General features: G+C 43.2%; 1 protein-coding gene across 2 annotated transcripts in view; it reads right to left on the reverse strand.

The window, feature by feature from the left end:
• Window positions 1-1,492: 1,492 nt before the first annotated feature.
• Window positions 1,493-17,100, reverse strand: part of LOC139227147 (platelet-derived growth factor subunit A-like) — a 98,943-nt gene continuing 83,335 nt past the window's right edge. For both annotated transcript variants that reach the window (XM_070858214.1, XM_070858213.1), the window contains exons 7-8: window positions 12,200-12,312; window positions 1,493-1,984 (exon numbers count right to left, since the gene is read on the reverse strand). In XM_070858214.1, coding sequence (XP_070714315.1) covers window positions 1,945-1,984; window positions 12,200-12,312 — 153 coding nt within the window. In that variant the 3' untranslated portion in view covers window positions 1,493-1,944. The remainder of the gene's footprint in view (window positions 1,985-12,199; window positions 12,313-17,100) is intronic.

Consider the following 17,100-nt stretch of genomic DNA (forward strand, 5'->3'; position numbering starts at 1 on the left):
GCGATGTTGATACAGGCAGGCAGATAGGGATATGGGATGTCAAGGTCCAGGGACACCGGCAGCACTTAAACTCTTGACAAGCAGCTTTCAACACCCCAATCACAGCCGTCCTTTCCCATTAGGCATGTAAATATTAGTAGCTGAGTTTACCACTGATAATCACACTCCACGAGTAGAGGCCAGGCACCTCGTCACCATGCAGGGGTATGGAGGGAATGTCAGTAGGATTTGCGGAGGATGCTGTCATGGGTCCCCAAGCAGCCAACTGACAAGTGCTACAGAGGGAGGGCTTTAAATAGATCAGCCTGCAAGGGGAAGTAAGGAGAAAATAAAAGATTTAAACACCCACAAAACAGATCAAAACAATTATTTTTTAGTGACAACTTTTGTTTAATTTCCCCCCCACCCACCGTCCTGTTTGTCATGCATGACAGAAATGGTAGATTTTACCAGAAGAGTGGAAACAATTTTCAATTGGCCTTCAAAACATTCCCTGTTGAAGCAGCAGCAGCTCAGGTCATTTTACTTACTGGGGTGATTAAAAAGCTAACATCTGTTGATATTTCAAAACTCTTTGGGGAATTAATCATTGCAAATCATCTCAAATAATCCTATTCTTAAAGGTTTGAAAAGATGTGCTTGAGTGACCTGAATAATTCGGAATTTTAGTACCACTGAACAAGGCAGTTATCCCTGGTCAATCCTGGCCAATATTTATTCCTCAATCAACATCACCAAAAGCTGATTATCTGCTGATTATCACATTGCTGTGTGCGGGAGCTTTGTGTGTACAAATTGGCTGCTGCCTTACCTACATTTTTTTTATTTGTTCACGGGATGTGGATGTCAACGACTTGGCTGGCATTTATTGGCCATCCCTACTTGCCCTTGAGAAGGTAGTGGTGATATTTCTTTGCAGCAGTTTGGTATAACTCAGAGGGCAGTTAAGAGTCAACCACATTGCTGTGGGTCTGGAGCCACATATAGGCCAGATCGGGTAAGGACGGCAGATTTCCGTCCCTGAAGGACATTAGTGAACCAGATGGGTTTTTACGATAATCTGGTAGTTTCATGGGAACTATTACTGATACTAGCTTTTTATTCCAGAGTTATTTAATTAATTGAATTTAAATTCCCCAGCTGCCGTAGAACTCGCGTCTCTGGATCATTAGTCCAGGCCTCTGGATTACTCATCTAGTAACCTACCGTACCCCAGTGATTACATTTCAAAAATAAAGAACTTAATTGACTGTAAAGCGCTTTGGGAGGTCCTGTAGTCATGAAAGCCATTATATAAATGCAAGTCTTTCATTTCTTCTGTAAGATTAAATATCTTTGAGAGTTACCGGATTACTTTGTCAGTGGAGCTCATGAGATTCATGTCATCACTTGCCTCCACATATTCATTTCACAATAACTGAGTAAAAGTATATATACACTTGGTTTGCAGAAATGATAATCAGACGAAAAATTATAGATTTTTTTGGTTTGTTTTATTATTTTACTATGTCAAAAGTTTTGTTATAAATCTTCAGTGTGTATCATAAGCCCCTTATCAGCAAAATTAAAGTTTAGAAATTAAACAAAATGTCTCCTTGATCCAGAGTTCCCAGTTTGAGGCTCGATCCTCTTAATGCTGTGGAGCTGCTGCAGGTCACTGGTTGTGTACCGTGGAGAAGTGTAGGAAAGGTGAGGAAGCTCTTCTCAGTTACTGCACATCACACGTGGACCGGGCAGAGTCCCCCAGTGATCGAGAATCCACAGCACAAAATACCCCGATAGCCCCGAGCTCCAAGTGGCCTTCCTTAGGCCACCAAAGGGGAAGGATGCCTGCACAGTCCAAAAAAAGAGCGAGAATGCTGCCTCCTTAATGCATGCAATATATTAGTTGTTTTTTTCTTTTATGTCCTTTTGGATGTTGAATGCTGGCTGAGAGATTACACCTCAGTTGTCAGTTGATTGTCGGTAATATTTTGGGGGGAACCTGGAAAAGAAACAATACAAGAACTTAAGAACTAGGAGCAGGAGAAGGCCAATACACATGTGGTGTATTTGGACTTCCAGAAGGCATTTGACAAGGTGCCACATAAAAGCTTACTGCACAAGGTAAAAGTTCACGGGGTTGGGGGTAATATATTAGCATGGATAGAGGATTGGCTGACTGACAGAAAACAGAGAGTCGGGATAAATGGTTCATTCTCTGGTTGGCAACCAGTAACTAGTGGGGTGCTGCAGGGATCAGTGCTGGGACCCCAACTATTTACAATCTATATTAACGACTTGGAAGAAGGGACCGAGTGTAACATAGCCAAGTTTGCTGATGATACAAAGATGGGAGGAAAAGCAATGTGTGAGGAGGACACAAAAAATCTGCAAAAGGACATAGACAGGCTAAGTGAGTGGGCAAAAATTTGGCAGATGGAGTATAATGTTGGGAAGTGTGCGGTCATGCACTTTGGCAGAAAAAAATCAAAGAGCAAGTTATTATTTAAATGGAGAAAGATTGCAAACTGCTGCAGTACAGCGGGACCTGGGGGTACTTGTGCATGAAACACAAAAGGATAGTATGCATGTACAGCAAGTGATCAGGAAGGCCAATGGAATCCTGGCCTTTATTGCAAAGGGGATGGAGTATAAAAGCAGGGAAGTCTTTCAACAGCTATACAGGGTATTGGTGAGGCCACACCTGGAATACTGCGTGCAGTTTTGGTTTCCATATTTAAGAAAGGATATACTTGCTTTGGAGGCAATTCAGAAAAGGTTCACTAGGTTGATTTCGGAGAAGACGGGTTGACTTATGAGGAAAGGTTGTGTAGGTTGAGCCTCTACTCATTGGAATTCAGAAGAATGAAAGGTGATCTTATTGAAATGTATAAGATTATGAGGGGACTTGACAAGGTGGATGCAGAGAGGATGTTTCCACTGATGGGGGAGACTGGAACTAGAGGGCATGATCTTAGAATAAGGGGCCGCCCATTTAAAACAGAGATGAGGAGAAATTTCTTCTCTGTGGGCTGTAAATCTGTGGAATTCGCTGCCTCAGAGAGCTGTGGAAGCTGGGACATTGAATACATTTAAAACAGAAATAGACAGTTTCTTAAACGATAAAAGGATAAGCGGTTATGGGGAGCGGGCGGGGAAGTGGAGCTGAATCCATGATCAGATCAGTCATGATCTTATTGAATGGCAGAGCAGGCTCAAGGGGCCATATGGCCTACTCCTTATTTCTTATGTTCTTATTCAGTGCCTCGAGCCTGCTCTGCCATTCAATGAGATCATGGCTGATCTTCTACCTCAAACTCCACTTGCCTGCACTATCCCCATATGCCTTGATTCCCTGAATATCCAAATATCTATCTATCTCTGTCTTGAATATAATCAAAGATGAGCCTCCCAAGCCCTCTGGGGTAGAGAATTCCAAAGATTCACCACCCTCTGAGTGAAGACATTTTTCCTCATCTCAGTCCTAAATGGCCGATCCCTTATTCTGTGAATGTGACCCCTGGTTCTAGACTCCTCAGCCAGGGGAAATAACCTCCCTGCATCTAATCTGTCAAGCCCTGTAAGAATTGTGTATTGTTGGACACTCTGGGTAAATCTGTAACAGAGCTGGCAGTAAGTCCAAATCGCTGAAGGTTTTACTGTTTGATTCATTGGTCAGGAGACTGAATGGCATAATGACATCGAATGCTGGCCTTTCCTCTCTGGAAAACAGGTTTGGCTCCAGCTAAAATTGGTAAGATCCAAGTAGCTTTTCCCTGTTGACCAACACAGCCCTAAATTGAAATGTGTTGGAGGCAGCCCAACTAGTCCTGGTGCTCTATGTTTTAAGCAAACATTTTTTTTGTCCGCATTCTCATTTCAAGAGGCTACCGATTTGGCTGATGTGATAAATGACTCACACAGACACAGTAGGTGGTCCTCTCCACAGGTTCGAGGTTATGGTGCCCTGTTGGGACACAGTAGAGCAACCTTTGCTCTGCCACTAATCTGTGCTTTTTCTGCTCAGGGCCTGATAGATGCCGGCAGATGTGCCCAAAGTGACAAAGTATTCCCATATTCTGATGAACGCGGAAAGTATAAAATGTTTCGTTAGGTCTTTTCCAGTCACAGGAAATGTGGGATTGGTTAGAAATAATGGGGGAAAATAAACAAATAAGGATATGTTCTACAATCATGGCATGTTGGAATCTTAACACAATCTCAAAATAATTACATTGCAATTCTTACTACAGCAAACGATTAAACAATGTAACTTGGAACAAAATGGCTGGTTGCCCAATCAGGATGTGTTCATATTTCACTTTGAACTATGTTTCCTATGTACTGCTGTAGAGCAACTAATTTGTGTGTGGAATCTCCCATGTCTGCTCTTTAAATAATCAGCTATGGCCCAGTGGGTAGCACTCCTGCCTGAGTCAGAGGGTTGTGGGTTCAAGTCCCACCACAGAGACATGAACACAAAAAAGCTAGCCTGACACTCCCAGTGCAGTGCTGAGGGAGGTGCCGTCTTTCGGATGAGACATTAAACCACGGCCCCGTCTACTCTCTCGGATGGACGTAAAAGATGCCAAGGCACTATTTCGAAGAAGAGCAGGGGAGTTATTACCGGTGACCTGGCCAATATTTATCCATCTATCTACGTCACAAAAACAGATTATTTGGTCATTATCACATTGCTGTTTTTGGGACCTTGCTGTGTGCAAATTGGCTGCCACGTTTCCTACATTACAACAGTGACTATACTTTCAAAAGTACTTCATTGGCTGTAAAGCACTGAGACATCCTGAGGTCATCAAAGGCACTATATAAATGCAAGTCCATCTTTCTTTAAGCATACATCCTTGATGATATTAAAAATACAGAAATAAACCAGCCATAGTCTCCACCATCATCCCTGGCTGTCTGTTTTCTGCTTTAAACTGCTGGTCAGAGGAAGAGGAGAACCAGTTTGTTTAGACCATCACCCAATTCTTCAGCTGCTTCATTAATGACCTTCCCTCCATCATAAGGTCAGAAGTGGGGATGTTCACTGATGACTGCACAGTGTTCAGTTCCATTCGCAGCTCCTCAGATAATGAGGCAACCCATGCTCGCATGCAGGAAGACCTGGACGACATTCAGGCTTGGACTGATAAGTGGCAATTAACATTCACGCCACACAAATGCCAGGCAATGACTATCTCCAACAAGAGAACATCTAATCACTGACCCTTGACATTCAACGGCAATACCATCAACAAATCTCCCACCATCAACATCCTGGGGGTCACCATTGACCAGAAACTTAACTGGACCAGCCACATAAATACTGTGGCTACATAGAAACATAGAAACATAGAAAATAGGTGCAGGAGCAGGCCATTCAGCCCTTCTAGCCTGCACCGCCATTCAATGAGTTCATGGCTGAACATGAAACTTCAGTACCCCCTTCCTGCTTTCTCGCCATAACCCTTGATCCCCCGAGTAGTAAGGACTTCATCTAACTCCCTTTTGAATATATTTAGTGAATTGGCCTCAACTACTTTCTGTGGTAGAGAATTCCACAGGTTCACCACTCTGGGTGAAGAAGTTTCTCCTCATCTCGGTCCTAAATGGCTTACCCCTTATCCTCAGACTGTGACCCCTGGTTCTGGACTTCCCCAACATTGGGAACATTCTTCCTGCATCTAACCTGTCTAAACCCGTCAGAATTTTAAACGTTTCTATGAGGTCCCCTCTCATTCTTCTGAACTCCAGTGAATACAAGCCCAGTTGATCCAGTCTTTCTTGATAGGTCAGTCCCGCCATCCCGGGAATCAGTCTGGTGAATCTTCGCTGCACTCCCTCAATAGCAAGAATGTCCTTCCTCAAGTTAGGAGACCAAAACTGTACACAATACTCCAGGTGTGGCCTCACCAAGGCCCTGTACAACTGTAGCAACACCTCCCTGCCCCTGTATTCAAATCCCCTCGCTATGAAGGCCAACATGCCATTTGCTTTCTTAACCGCCTGCTGTACCTGCATGCTAACCTTCAATGACTGATGTACCATGACACCCAGGTCTCGTTGCACCTTCCCTTTTCCTAATCTGTCACCATTCAGATAATAGTCTGTCTCTCTGTTTTTACCACCAAAGTGGATAACCTCACATTTATCCACATTATACTTCATCTGCCATGCATTTGCCCACTCACCTAACCTATCCAAGTCACTCTGCAGCCTAATAGCATCCTCCTCGCAGCTCACACTGCCACCCAACTTAGTGTCATCCGCAAATTTGGAGATACTGCATTTAATCCCCTCGTCTAAATCATTAATGTACAATGTAAACAGCTGGGGCCCCAGCACAGAACCTTGCGGCACCCCACTAGTCACTGCCTGCCATTCTGAAAAGTACCCGTTTACTCCTACTCTTTGCTTCCTGTCTGACAACCAGTTCTCAATCCACGTCAGCACACTACCCCCAATCCCATGTGCTTTAACTTTGCACATTAATCTCTTGTGTGGGACCTTGTCGAAAGCCTTCTGAAAGTCCAAATATACCACATCAACTGGTTCTCCTTTGTCCACTTTACTGGAAACATCCTCAAAAAATTCCAGAAGATTTGTCAAGCATGATTTCCCTTTCACAAATCCATGCTGACTTGGACCTATCATGTCACCATTTTCCAGATGCACTGCTATGACATCCTTAATAATTGATTCCATCATTTTACCCACTACAGGTCAGATGCTGGGTATTCTGTGGCGAGTGTCTCACCTTCTGACTCCCCAAAGCGTTTCCACCATCTACAAGACACAAGTTGGAGTGTAATGGAATACTCTCCACTTGCCTGGATGAGTGCAGCTCCAACAACACTCAAGGGGCTGGACTCCGACCAGCACAAAGCAGCCTGCTTGATTGGCACCTCATCCACCACCTTCAACATTCACTCCTTCCACCACTGGTGTACCATGGCTTCAATGTGTATCATCTACAAGATGCACTGCAACAACTCACCAAGGTTTCTTCAGCAGAACCCCCCAAAGCGATGACCTCTACCACCTAGAATGACAAGGGAGCAGACGCATAGGAACACCATCACCTGCAAGTTCCCCTCCAAGTTACACACCATGCTGACTTGGGTCAAAATCCTGGAACTCCCTCCCTAACAGCACTGTGGGAATACCTTCATCACACGGACTGCAGCGGTTCAAGGAGGTGGCTCATCATCACCTTCTCAAGGGCATTAGGGATGGGCAATAAATGCTGGCCTTGCCAGCGACGCCCACATCCCAGGAACAAATTTTTTAAAACCCTCAGTCCCCATTTAGTCAGGCTGTCATTTCCCCCTTTAGCTTTTACACATATTGTATTCTTCCATTTTTTAATCACACTTGAAATAGCAATTACAGCTAAACATTTAAGTAGTGAGTATACTTAAATCCGCAAAAGCATATTAATTAGGAGATACTGTTTGAATAGTTCCTACTGTTGCCATTAGGTGGAGTACTACTTCTTTCCAGGATAGAAGTGCAGAGATTGGTATTTGTTTAGATACCATGCATTCCTCTTCAATGATAACCAATTTAAACAGATTTAAGGTTCTTCCAAATTACATGGGATTATAATGCACATCGCATTCTCAAAGCATTTGCATAGGCAATTAAATTCCCAAATCTCATAATTTCAAAATAAAGTGGGTGAATTTTTAAAAATAAATATTCCAAAAGGATAGTAAAATGAAGCATAGAATTTAAATTGCATGATTATAGATAAACCTGGAAATCTTGATACAGGAAGTGAATGTGGAAGTTATTATTGGTGGGGAGGGGTCGGCAGGGGTAAAGGAAATTGGATACCAGCCAGGACTGATCACAGAGGTTATCAACAGGAACCAGATAGGTTCGGGCAGAGGCTAAAACAGGAGGCCAATTTACAATAAAATCTATAGGCTTGAATGCTAAACAGAAGATGATGTTGGAACTGGAAGCTGGTGTGACATTGTGGAAACAGGATATAGTAATATCAATAGCATGACTGACCCCAGAAAATAGCAATGAATGAAATATACAGGGGTGCTCAGCAAAAGTAGAGCAGGTGGGAGAGGAGGTGGTGTAACCTCATAGGTCAGGGACACCTGGGAGGTTAATGAAGTCGAGCCTGTGGGAGCTGGACAGTTACTGCTCTTCAATGTGAAATAGACAAAGGTAACTCCAGGAGTATCCTAGAGACCACTGGCCGGAACAAGACGGGTATTCTCTTGTGACAGGGAAGCACAAACAGGAAAGTTATTTTAGTGGGCAGCTTCAATTAAGTATAAATTAGGAATAGCCAAGTGATGCAGAGTCTTGTGTTCATAAATGTAGTGCCCAGCTGCTTCATGACCCAGTCTCTCAAGGAAGCCATAAGAGAAAGTCATGTCTTGACTTGATAATGGTAAGGAGTTAAAACAACATACAGAAAATGGAATTTGCAACCACAGAACTGTCATGTTTAAATGATCTCAGATTCAGGAACCTGGAGGACCAGGCGCTAGGTATTTAATCGAAAAGGCTAACTTCAGAGAACTGAGGGAACAGCTAAAGCAAATTGGCGATGTTCATTCAACAATACTTGGCGAGCAACTGGAACACCTTTAAAGGCTTCATTTGATGTGTGCAGGATAAACTTGCAACTCAGAACAGCAAGCTTGACATTCCAGTGCAGTGCTGAGGGAGCGCTGCACTGTCGGAGGTGCAGTCTTTTGGATGAGACATTAAACTGAGGCCCCATCTGCTCTCTCAGGTGGACGTAGAAGATCCCATGGCACTATTTTGAAGAAGAGCAGGGGAGTTATCCCCAGTGTCCTGGCCAATATTTATCCCTCAATCAACATAACAAAAAAACCCAGATTATCTGGTCATTATCACAATGCTGTTTGTGGGAGCTTGCTGTGTGTAAATTGGCTGCCGCGTTTCCTACATTACAACAGTGATTACACTCCAAAAGTACTTCACTGGCTGTAAAATGCTTTGAGACGTCCAGTGGTCGTGAAAGGCGCTATATAAATCCAAGTCTTTTTTCTATTCTAAACAAATGTGGCTCTAAATGGATGAAGAAAAAATTCAGAAGAAAAATAAGAATAACCTGATAAATCATTCAGGAAGAAAGGTGAACAGATAACTGGGATGAATGTAGGAACCTGTAGAATCATGTTAGAAAGCTGGTCAGAAGGACAAAGACTGACTTGGAATAAAACATAGCACCTGTCACAAATATCATTGTAAGAATGTGTGTGCTACTTTAACAGTAAGAGGTTGGTCAGAGAAGAGAACATAAGAAATAGGAGCAGTAGGAGGCCATTTGGACCCTCGAGCCTACTTCGCCATTCAATAACATCACGGCTGAAGAGGTGAGATTCAGAAACTCAAAGACAATTGGTCAAATTTACAGATGATACCAAACTAGAGGAGAGTTGATTCTGAGGAGACAGCTCAGGAAATAGAAAATGAGTTGGACAAATTATGTGAGTGGGCAGAACAATAGCATTTGAAATTTAATACAGACAAGTGTAAGATTATACTAAAATGGGTGGCACGCGTACTCAATAAATGACGTTGAAATAATGCTCATAAACCTTTGATACTTCTCAAAGCATTAACTGTGTTATTCAATCTACACCAATAACAGCTTTCACTTTCCATATTACACTTCTGAATAACAAGTGATTTCCAATCTCACATATACTGCTGAAATATCAATTTGCCAGAAGCAACTAAGATTTTTGCCCGAGATATGGCTGTAAATTCAGCATGTGATATGTGCTGAGCCACACACAACAGAAAGGTTGTAGGCTTGTTCTTGTCTATTATGAGCAAGTTGACCAGAGTAGGGACATTAGAATTGACCTCAGTATTCCTGGGTTAAGCAAGGGAAAGGACAGCCAGGATTCCTGCTTCTGATTGCTAGCCAATGCCTCCCACCGGAAAGTATGCGTTGTGAGGACAAGGCGGGGCTCAACTGCGATATCTTCTGCAGTCAAATAGAATGTTGACACTCATTGCCCAGGCTCATGTATTAAGAGTGGCCACTGGGGCGAGGTATAAGAGGGCTGTCACCCCCCCCACGGGATCGTACCTCCACATCGACTCTCCGGGTTCAGAAGACGAGAGAAATGGGAGTGATTTTTTTTTGTTTCGAAAAGAGATAGGACTTTCCTGGAACCTGCAACAAAATATTCCAATTCAAGTCTTATTGTGTTTATCCATATGCTAATAGATTCTGAATTCGGTCCCAAATTCCTGCAGAATCATAGCCAGAGATATCGAAGAATGAATTTATAATCAAAGCGCCTAAATTCTAATAGTGGACTCTAAACTAATCATGCCCATAAGTGAACCGGTTGCAACCTTTAATATTTTGATTTATGTACCAGAAACAGATGATTCTCATGTACAGCTTGTTAATTTTTGCACGACAGCCTTTTTTGATCCATGCTTCTGGAACTTTCTCTGAAAGATGTCAAAGTGAATATAATCGAACTACTTGTAAACAAGGCTGAATTAGCAAGTCGGCCAGAAAAATTGTCAAAGAATTCTGGACAAACCAACATTTTTGTGGCCCTGATTTGGCACACTGCGAATTCCTTAACTCAATGAGGCTAATGCTGGGGGGAGCAGACATCAGCTTTAGACAAGGCCTTTTATCAGAAGCAGGCAGGGAAACCAGATGGTGAGTCCATCGAGCACTCACATACCTCCTAGTGTTAGAGGGAAGGAAATGTCAAAGGCAGTGTAGGGGTCGAAACAAAGGCAGAAAATAATATCACAGACCTTCCTTTTTGTTCTTTCCTCCCCTCCCCCGTCACTGCCCCTGCACTCCCTTAAGAATCTGTTACATCTCAAACCGTTCTCGTTCTGACCAAGGGTCACAGACCTGAAACGTTAACTCTGTTTCTCTCCACAGATGCTGCCTGACCCGCTGAGATTTCCTGTTTTTATTTCAGATTCCAGCATCCGCAGTATTTTGCTTTTGTACTAAGTAGAGTTGTGAGGCTTATTTATCTGTATCTATATGTGTCATTTCTCTGTCAAATGGGATTCCACACATCGTTTTGGGTGAAGTGCACTTTTATTTTAGAACTTTGGATTGAAAGATCCTTGTTTATGGTGGCAGCACTTCAAGCTAACCCTTTTTCCATAATCTGGGGCAATTATTGTAAATCTATCATTGCTCTCTACACAAGATAAGTAGAGTGACTGCCTATTGCACTGGGCTTTGGCCATTTTTGCTGAAACTTCAAATGTTGCCTCATTAAAATATATTAAATGGATGGATCCCGGCTGTTCTCAGTTCATAACACCAATTTCATAAATACCGCAAAAAAAACTTGCTTCACAACTGGGATACATGGAAAACCAAACAATAAACTACATATTTTCAAAAATAAATGTTGTAAATAACAGAAATACCTACATGTTCCATATACTGTGAACAAATAACATTAGGTGTCAGCCTTGGTTCAGTGATAGCACTCTCACCTCCAAGTGAGAAGCCCCACTCCAGAGACGTGAGCACATCAGTGCACTACCGAGGGAGTGCTGCACTGTCAGAGGTGCCATTTTTCGGATGAGACCTTAAACCGAGGCCCGGCCTGCCCCCAAACGTGGGCGCAAAAGATCCCACGGCACTACTTGAAGAGCAGGGGAGTTCTCTCAGTGTCCTGATCTATATTTATCCCTCAACCAACATCATCTGGTCATTTCTTTCATTGCCGTTTGTGGGAGCTTTTGTTCCCTACATAACAACAGTGACTACACTTCCAAAGTACTTTATTGACGTAAAGTGCATTCGGGCGTCCTAAGGTTGTGAAAGGTACTATATAAATTAATTTTTTCTATCAATGCACTTGGGGTATCCAGTGCTGTGAAGTGGCACACACCCAAAGCTGAGAAGCACTGATACGCCATGTGGACTTTACTTCACTCTTAGCCGCTTTCTTTTGCCTAAAACTTTTAGGTTTGACAAGATATTTGCTTAAAATTGCTGCTATCATAACCATTCTAGCATCATCCTATACAGTGAAGAATATTAGACAAACAGCATCAGATCGGTAAAACAATATAGGATAATTAAATGGACCTTTTGCAAATATATTAATCGATGGCTGTTTTCAAAACACAGCGCCCTGTGAATACACAGGTGTACAGAGTGCACTGCCTTGTATCTTTAAGACACTTTCAAGCGGGCCCTTACCTTGGTTGATGTAATTTTGCTAGCTCTGTACAGTTACAGCTTAGATGCTCTCTGATTGTTACAGTGTGTAGGGTGAGCTCTTTCATACCATATCGATAAGTCAGCTTCGCTATCTGCAAATAAAAAACAAGTAACAATACCACTCAGTCCAAGTCAATTCATTAAATAAAATCTGGAATAAAAAGCTCATACCTGTATCAGTAATAGTGACCATGAAACTACTGGATTGTAGTTAAAAACCTATCTGGGTTACTAATGTCCTTTGGGAAGGAAATCTGCCGCCCTTACCCAGTCTGGCCTATATGTGACTCCAGACCTACAGAAATGTGGTTGGCTTTTAGCTGCCCTCTGAAATGGCCCAGCAAGCTACATGTTTGTATCAAACCGCTAGAAAAACCTTTACCTCACGGACTGCAGCGGTTCAAGAAGAGGGCTTCACCACCACCTTCTCAAGGGCAATTAGGGATGGGCAATAAATGCTGACCTTGTCAGCGACGCCCACATTCCATGAATGAATATAACAAAAAGGGGCTTCTGTCAGTATTCCACTAAAGAGTTTGGATAAACACAAGACATCACATTTGCGGTGAAATAAATATTCTCATCATGAAACCTTTGAAGAAATGCATTTATCCAATTCCCTTCTGAAGGTTATTATTGAATCAGCTCCCATTACCCTTTCAGGGAGTGCATTCCAGGTCATCACAACTCACTACATTAAAAAACAATGATTCTTTTGCCAATTATCTTAAAATCGGTCAAGGAAGATAATATACTGAAGAGCGTGTATAATGTATGTGAGCTGGTTTGAACAGAAGCAAGTCCTGTGATCTTTATCCAGCTGCAGCAACGTTGGGTGAATCGCAAAGCGGAGTGAATTGCTGAGCACAGTGAAGTTGTATAAGGCTAGATCTAGGTTAGATGTCAGGAGGTGGTTCTTTTCACAGAGAATAGCAGAACTCTGGAACAAGCTGCCCTCTCATGCGTTGGTTGCAGACTCGCTGAACTCCGTCAAGCAAAAGCTGAATTTGTTTCTGGCTGCGGCGGAGATCTCCTCTTACAGAAGGTAGGTATTGCAGGGAATTTAATGGCCAGAGTGATCTCCTGGACTCATTTCGATCGCCTAGATGGGTCGGAGAGGAATTTCCCAGATTTTTTTTCCCCCAAATTAGCCTGGGTTTTTTAATCTGGTTTTTTGCCTCTCCCAGGAGATCACGTGGTTTGGGGTGGGGTAGAATGTATGTGCTGTGATACACAAGGTATCGCGATTGTATGGGACGGGTTCAATGGGCCAGATGGTCTTTACCAGTCCGTCATTTTTCGTAAGACATGAATTTGGTGAGAGTGGGAATTAGGTGTAGAGGGGGAAGGAGGTGCTAAGTAACTTAAACCAAGGGACAACATTAAACGAGTAAATATATAAATAAATAATCAGAGTAATTAATTAGATCTAAGGGAATAAAATTAAATAAGTAGCGGATACCAACATCCGATTGTGGTAAATAAAAATCTGGTATACATAAATAAATAATAAATAGGAGTTAGGGGGAGGTGAACATATATTTAACATAAGGAACATATAGATATATATCTAACATAAGTAGATAGAATTTTAAGCAAAATGGTGGGGCAGCTGAGATTTCTTGCCTGCATTTCCTGTGCCATGTGGGAACACTTCATGTGTCCTGGATAGCCACATGTGCAGGAAATGCATTCAGCTGCCTGAGCCCAAACTCAGGGTTTCTGAGCTTGCAGAGCGGCTGGAGTCACTGCAGGGCATACGGGAGGCTGAGAATTTCCTGGAGCGCATGTTCCAAGAGGTGGTCACTGCGCCGCCACAGGGATTTTAGGAGTATGGTAAGTGGGTAAGAGGCAGGCAGTGCAGGAATCCTCCGGGAGTGGGGCACTCTCAAACTGGTTTTCAGTACTGAATACCAGTGAGGGTGACGTCCCCTTGGGGGGAATGCAATTTAGAGCACATCCACTCTACTGTGGAGCAAAGAACTGCACAGGGGGGCACAGCAAAGTATATAAACGCAGTTGTCACAGCGGAGTCGATAGTCAGGGGGATAGACAAGTGTTTCTGCAACTGCGACGTGAGCCTCACATGGTGTTGCCTCCCTGGTGCAAGGGTATAGGACATCACTGAACGGCTGCAGAAGATTTTGCGGGGGTGGAGGGGAACCGCCAGAAGACATTGGAACCAATGACATAAGTAGCTAAAGGTTGAGGTCCTACAGGCAGAGTTTCAGAAGATAGGGAGGAAGTTAAAGAGCAAGACCTCAAAGGTAGTAATCTCTGGATCACTCCCAGTGCCATGTGCTAGTGAGTGTAGGAGTAGTAAGAGATGGCAGGTTAATATGTGGCTGGAGATATGGTGCAGGAGGGAGGGCTTCAGATTCCTGGGGCATTGGGACCAGTTCTGGGGCAGGAGGGACCTGTTCAAAAGGAACGGGTTGCACCTCAACAGGGCTGAGACTAATGTTCTCGCAGGGAACTTAACCAGTGCTGTTGGGGAGGGTTTATTCTAATTTAAGGGTTGGGAGGGACACCAAGATGAAGCATTCGAAAGGAGATATAAGGTGCACAGAGGACGGGGGGGAGACAAACTGCAACAGCTCAGAAAGGATCAGACAGGGGGGATTGCGAGGCAGACGAAGATGAGTTTGGAGTAAATCCACAGAGTGTGGTAAATAAGGTCGGTGAGCTGCAGCACAAGTAGCCACAAATGATCATGATATAGTGGCAATAACAGAGACCTGGCTCAAAGAAGGGGAGGAACTGGTACTTAATATTCCTGGCCACAATGTATTCAGGAAAGATAGGGAAGGGAAAACAAGGAAAGGGTGGCAGTATTGATCAAAGATACTGTTACGAGATTAGAAAGGGATGATGTACTTGAGGGTTCAAAGACAGAATCTATTTGGTTAGGATTAAGGAACAATAGAGGAAGTATTACACTGTTGGTGTATAATATAGGCCACCAAATAGTGGAAAGGAGATAGAGGAGCCAATTTGCAGGCAAATTGCAGAAAGAGGCAAGAACTTTAGAGAAGTGATAATGGGGGACTTCAATTATCCCAATAGAGACTGGGAAAATAACAGTGTAAAGAGGGAGAGGAATTCCTGAAATGTGTACGAGAACTTTTTTGATCAAGTTTCCAGCCCAATGAGGAAGGACGCAGTGCTGGGGAATGAAATGGGGCAAGTGGAACATGTTTCAGTGGGGAAGCATTTGGAAAACCGTGATCACAATATCATTAGCTTTAAAGTAGTTATGGAAAAGGACAAGGAAAATCAATTATGAAAATACTTAACTGGATGAGAGCTAATTTCAGTGAGTTGAAAAAGGGGCAGTGGCTGTGTAGATACAAAATTGGTTAAGGGACAGAAAACAGGGAATAGCGGTGAACGGTTGTTTTTGAGACCGGAGGGAAGTGTGCAGTGGTGTCTCCCAGCGGTTGGTGTTGCAACCATGGCTCTTTTTGATATATATTAATGACCTGGACTTGGGTATACAGGGCACAAGTTCAAAGTTTGGAGAAGACACATAACTTGGCAATGTAGGAGGAGGGGGATAGTAACAGACTTCAGGAGGACTGGAAGATTCCGGAGATAAGGGGTTTGACTTATGAGGAAAGCTTGAGTAGGTTGGGCCTCTACTCATTGGAATTCAGAAGAATGAGAGGTGATCTTATCGAAACGTCTAAGATTATGAGGGGGCTTGACAAGGTGGATGCAGAGAGGATGTTTCCACTGATAGGGGAGACTAGAACTAGAGGGCATAATCCTAGAATAAGGGGCCGCCCATTTAAAACTGAGATGAGAAGAAACAACTTCTCTCAAAGGGTTGTAAATCTGTGGAATTCGCTACCTCAGAGAGCTGTGGAAGCTGGGACATTCAATAAATTTAAGACAGAAATAGACAGTTTCTTAAACGACAAGGGAATAAGGGGTTTTGGGAAGCGGGCGGGGAAGTGGACCTGAGTCCATGATCGGATCAGCCATGATCATATTAAATGGCGGAGCAGGTTCGAGGGGCCGTTTGGCCTACTCCTGCTCCTATTTCTTATGCTCTTATGTAGGACAGAGACAGACTGGTGGAATGGACAGACACATGGCAGATGAAATTTAATGCAGAGAAGCGTGAAGTGATTAATTTTGGTAGGAAGAATGAGGTGAGGCAATAAGGTACAATTTTAAAAGGGATGCAGGAACAGAGAGACCTGGGGGTATATGTGCACAAATCTTTGAAGGTGGCAGGGCAGGTTGAGAAGGCTGTTAAAAAGGCATATGGGAGGGATCCTTAGCTTTATAAATAGAGGCATAGAGTACAAAAGCAAGGGAGTTATGATAAACCTTTATAAAACACTGGTTCGGACCCAGCTAGAGTATTCTGGCCAATTCAGGGCACTACACTTTAGGAAGGGTGTTAATGCCTTTGAGTGTGCAGAGGAGATTTACTAGAATGTTACCAGGAATGAAAGACTTCCGTTACATGGAGATCTTAGAGAAGCTGGGGTTGTTCTCTTTGAAGCACAGAAGGTTAAGAGGAAATTTGATAGAGGTGTTCACAATCATGAAGTGTTTGGATAGAGTAAATAAGGAGAAACTATTTCCAGTGGCAGAAGAGTCAGTAACCAGAGGACAGGGATTTAAGGTGATTGGCAAAACAACCAGAGGCAACATGAGGAAAAGAAATCTACGCTGTGAGTGCTTATGATCTGGAATGCACTGCCTAGGAGGGTAGGGGAAGCAGATTCAATAATAACTTTCAAAAGAGAATTGGATAAACCCTTGAACGGGACAAAAATGGGGAAAGAGCAGAGGAGGGAGACCAATTGGATCGCTCGTTCAAAGAGCTGGCACATGCATGATGGGCCGAATGGCCTCATTCTATG

This window comes from Pristiophorus japonicus, chromosome 16 (genome assembly GCF_044704955.1).
Source record: "Pristiophorus japonicus isolate sPriJap1 chromosome 16, sPriJap1.hap1, whole genome shotgun sequence".
NCBI classification, from domain to species: Eukaryota; Metazoa; Chordata; class Chondrichthyes; family Pristiophoridae; genus Pristiophorus; species Pristiophorus japonicus.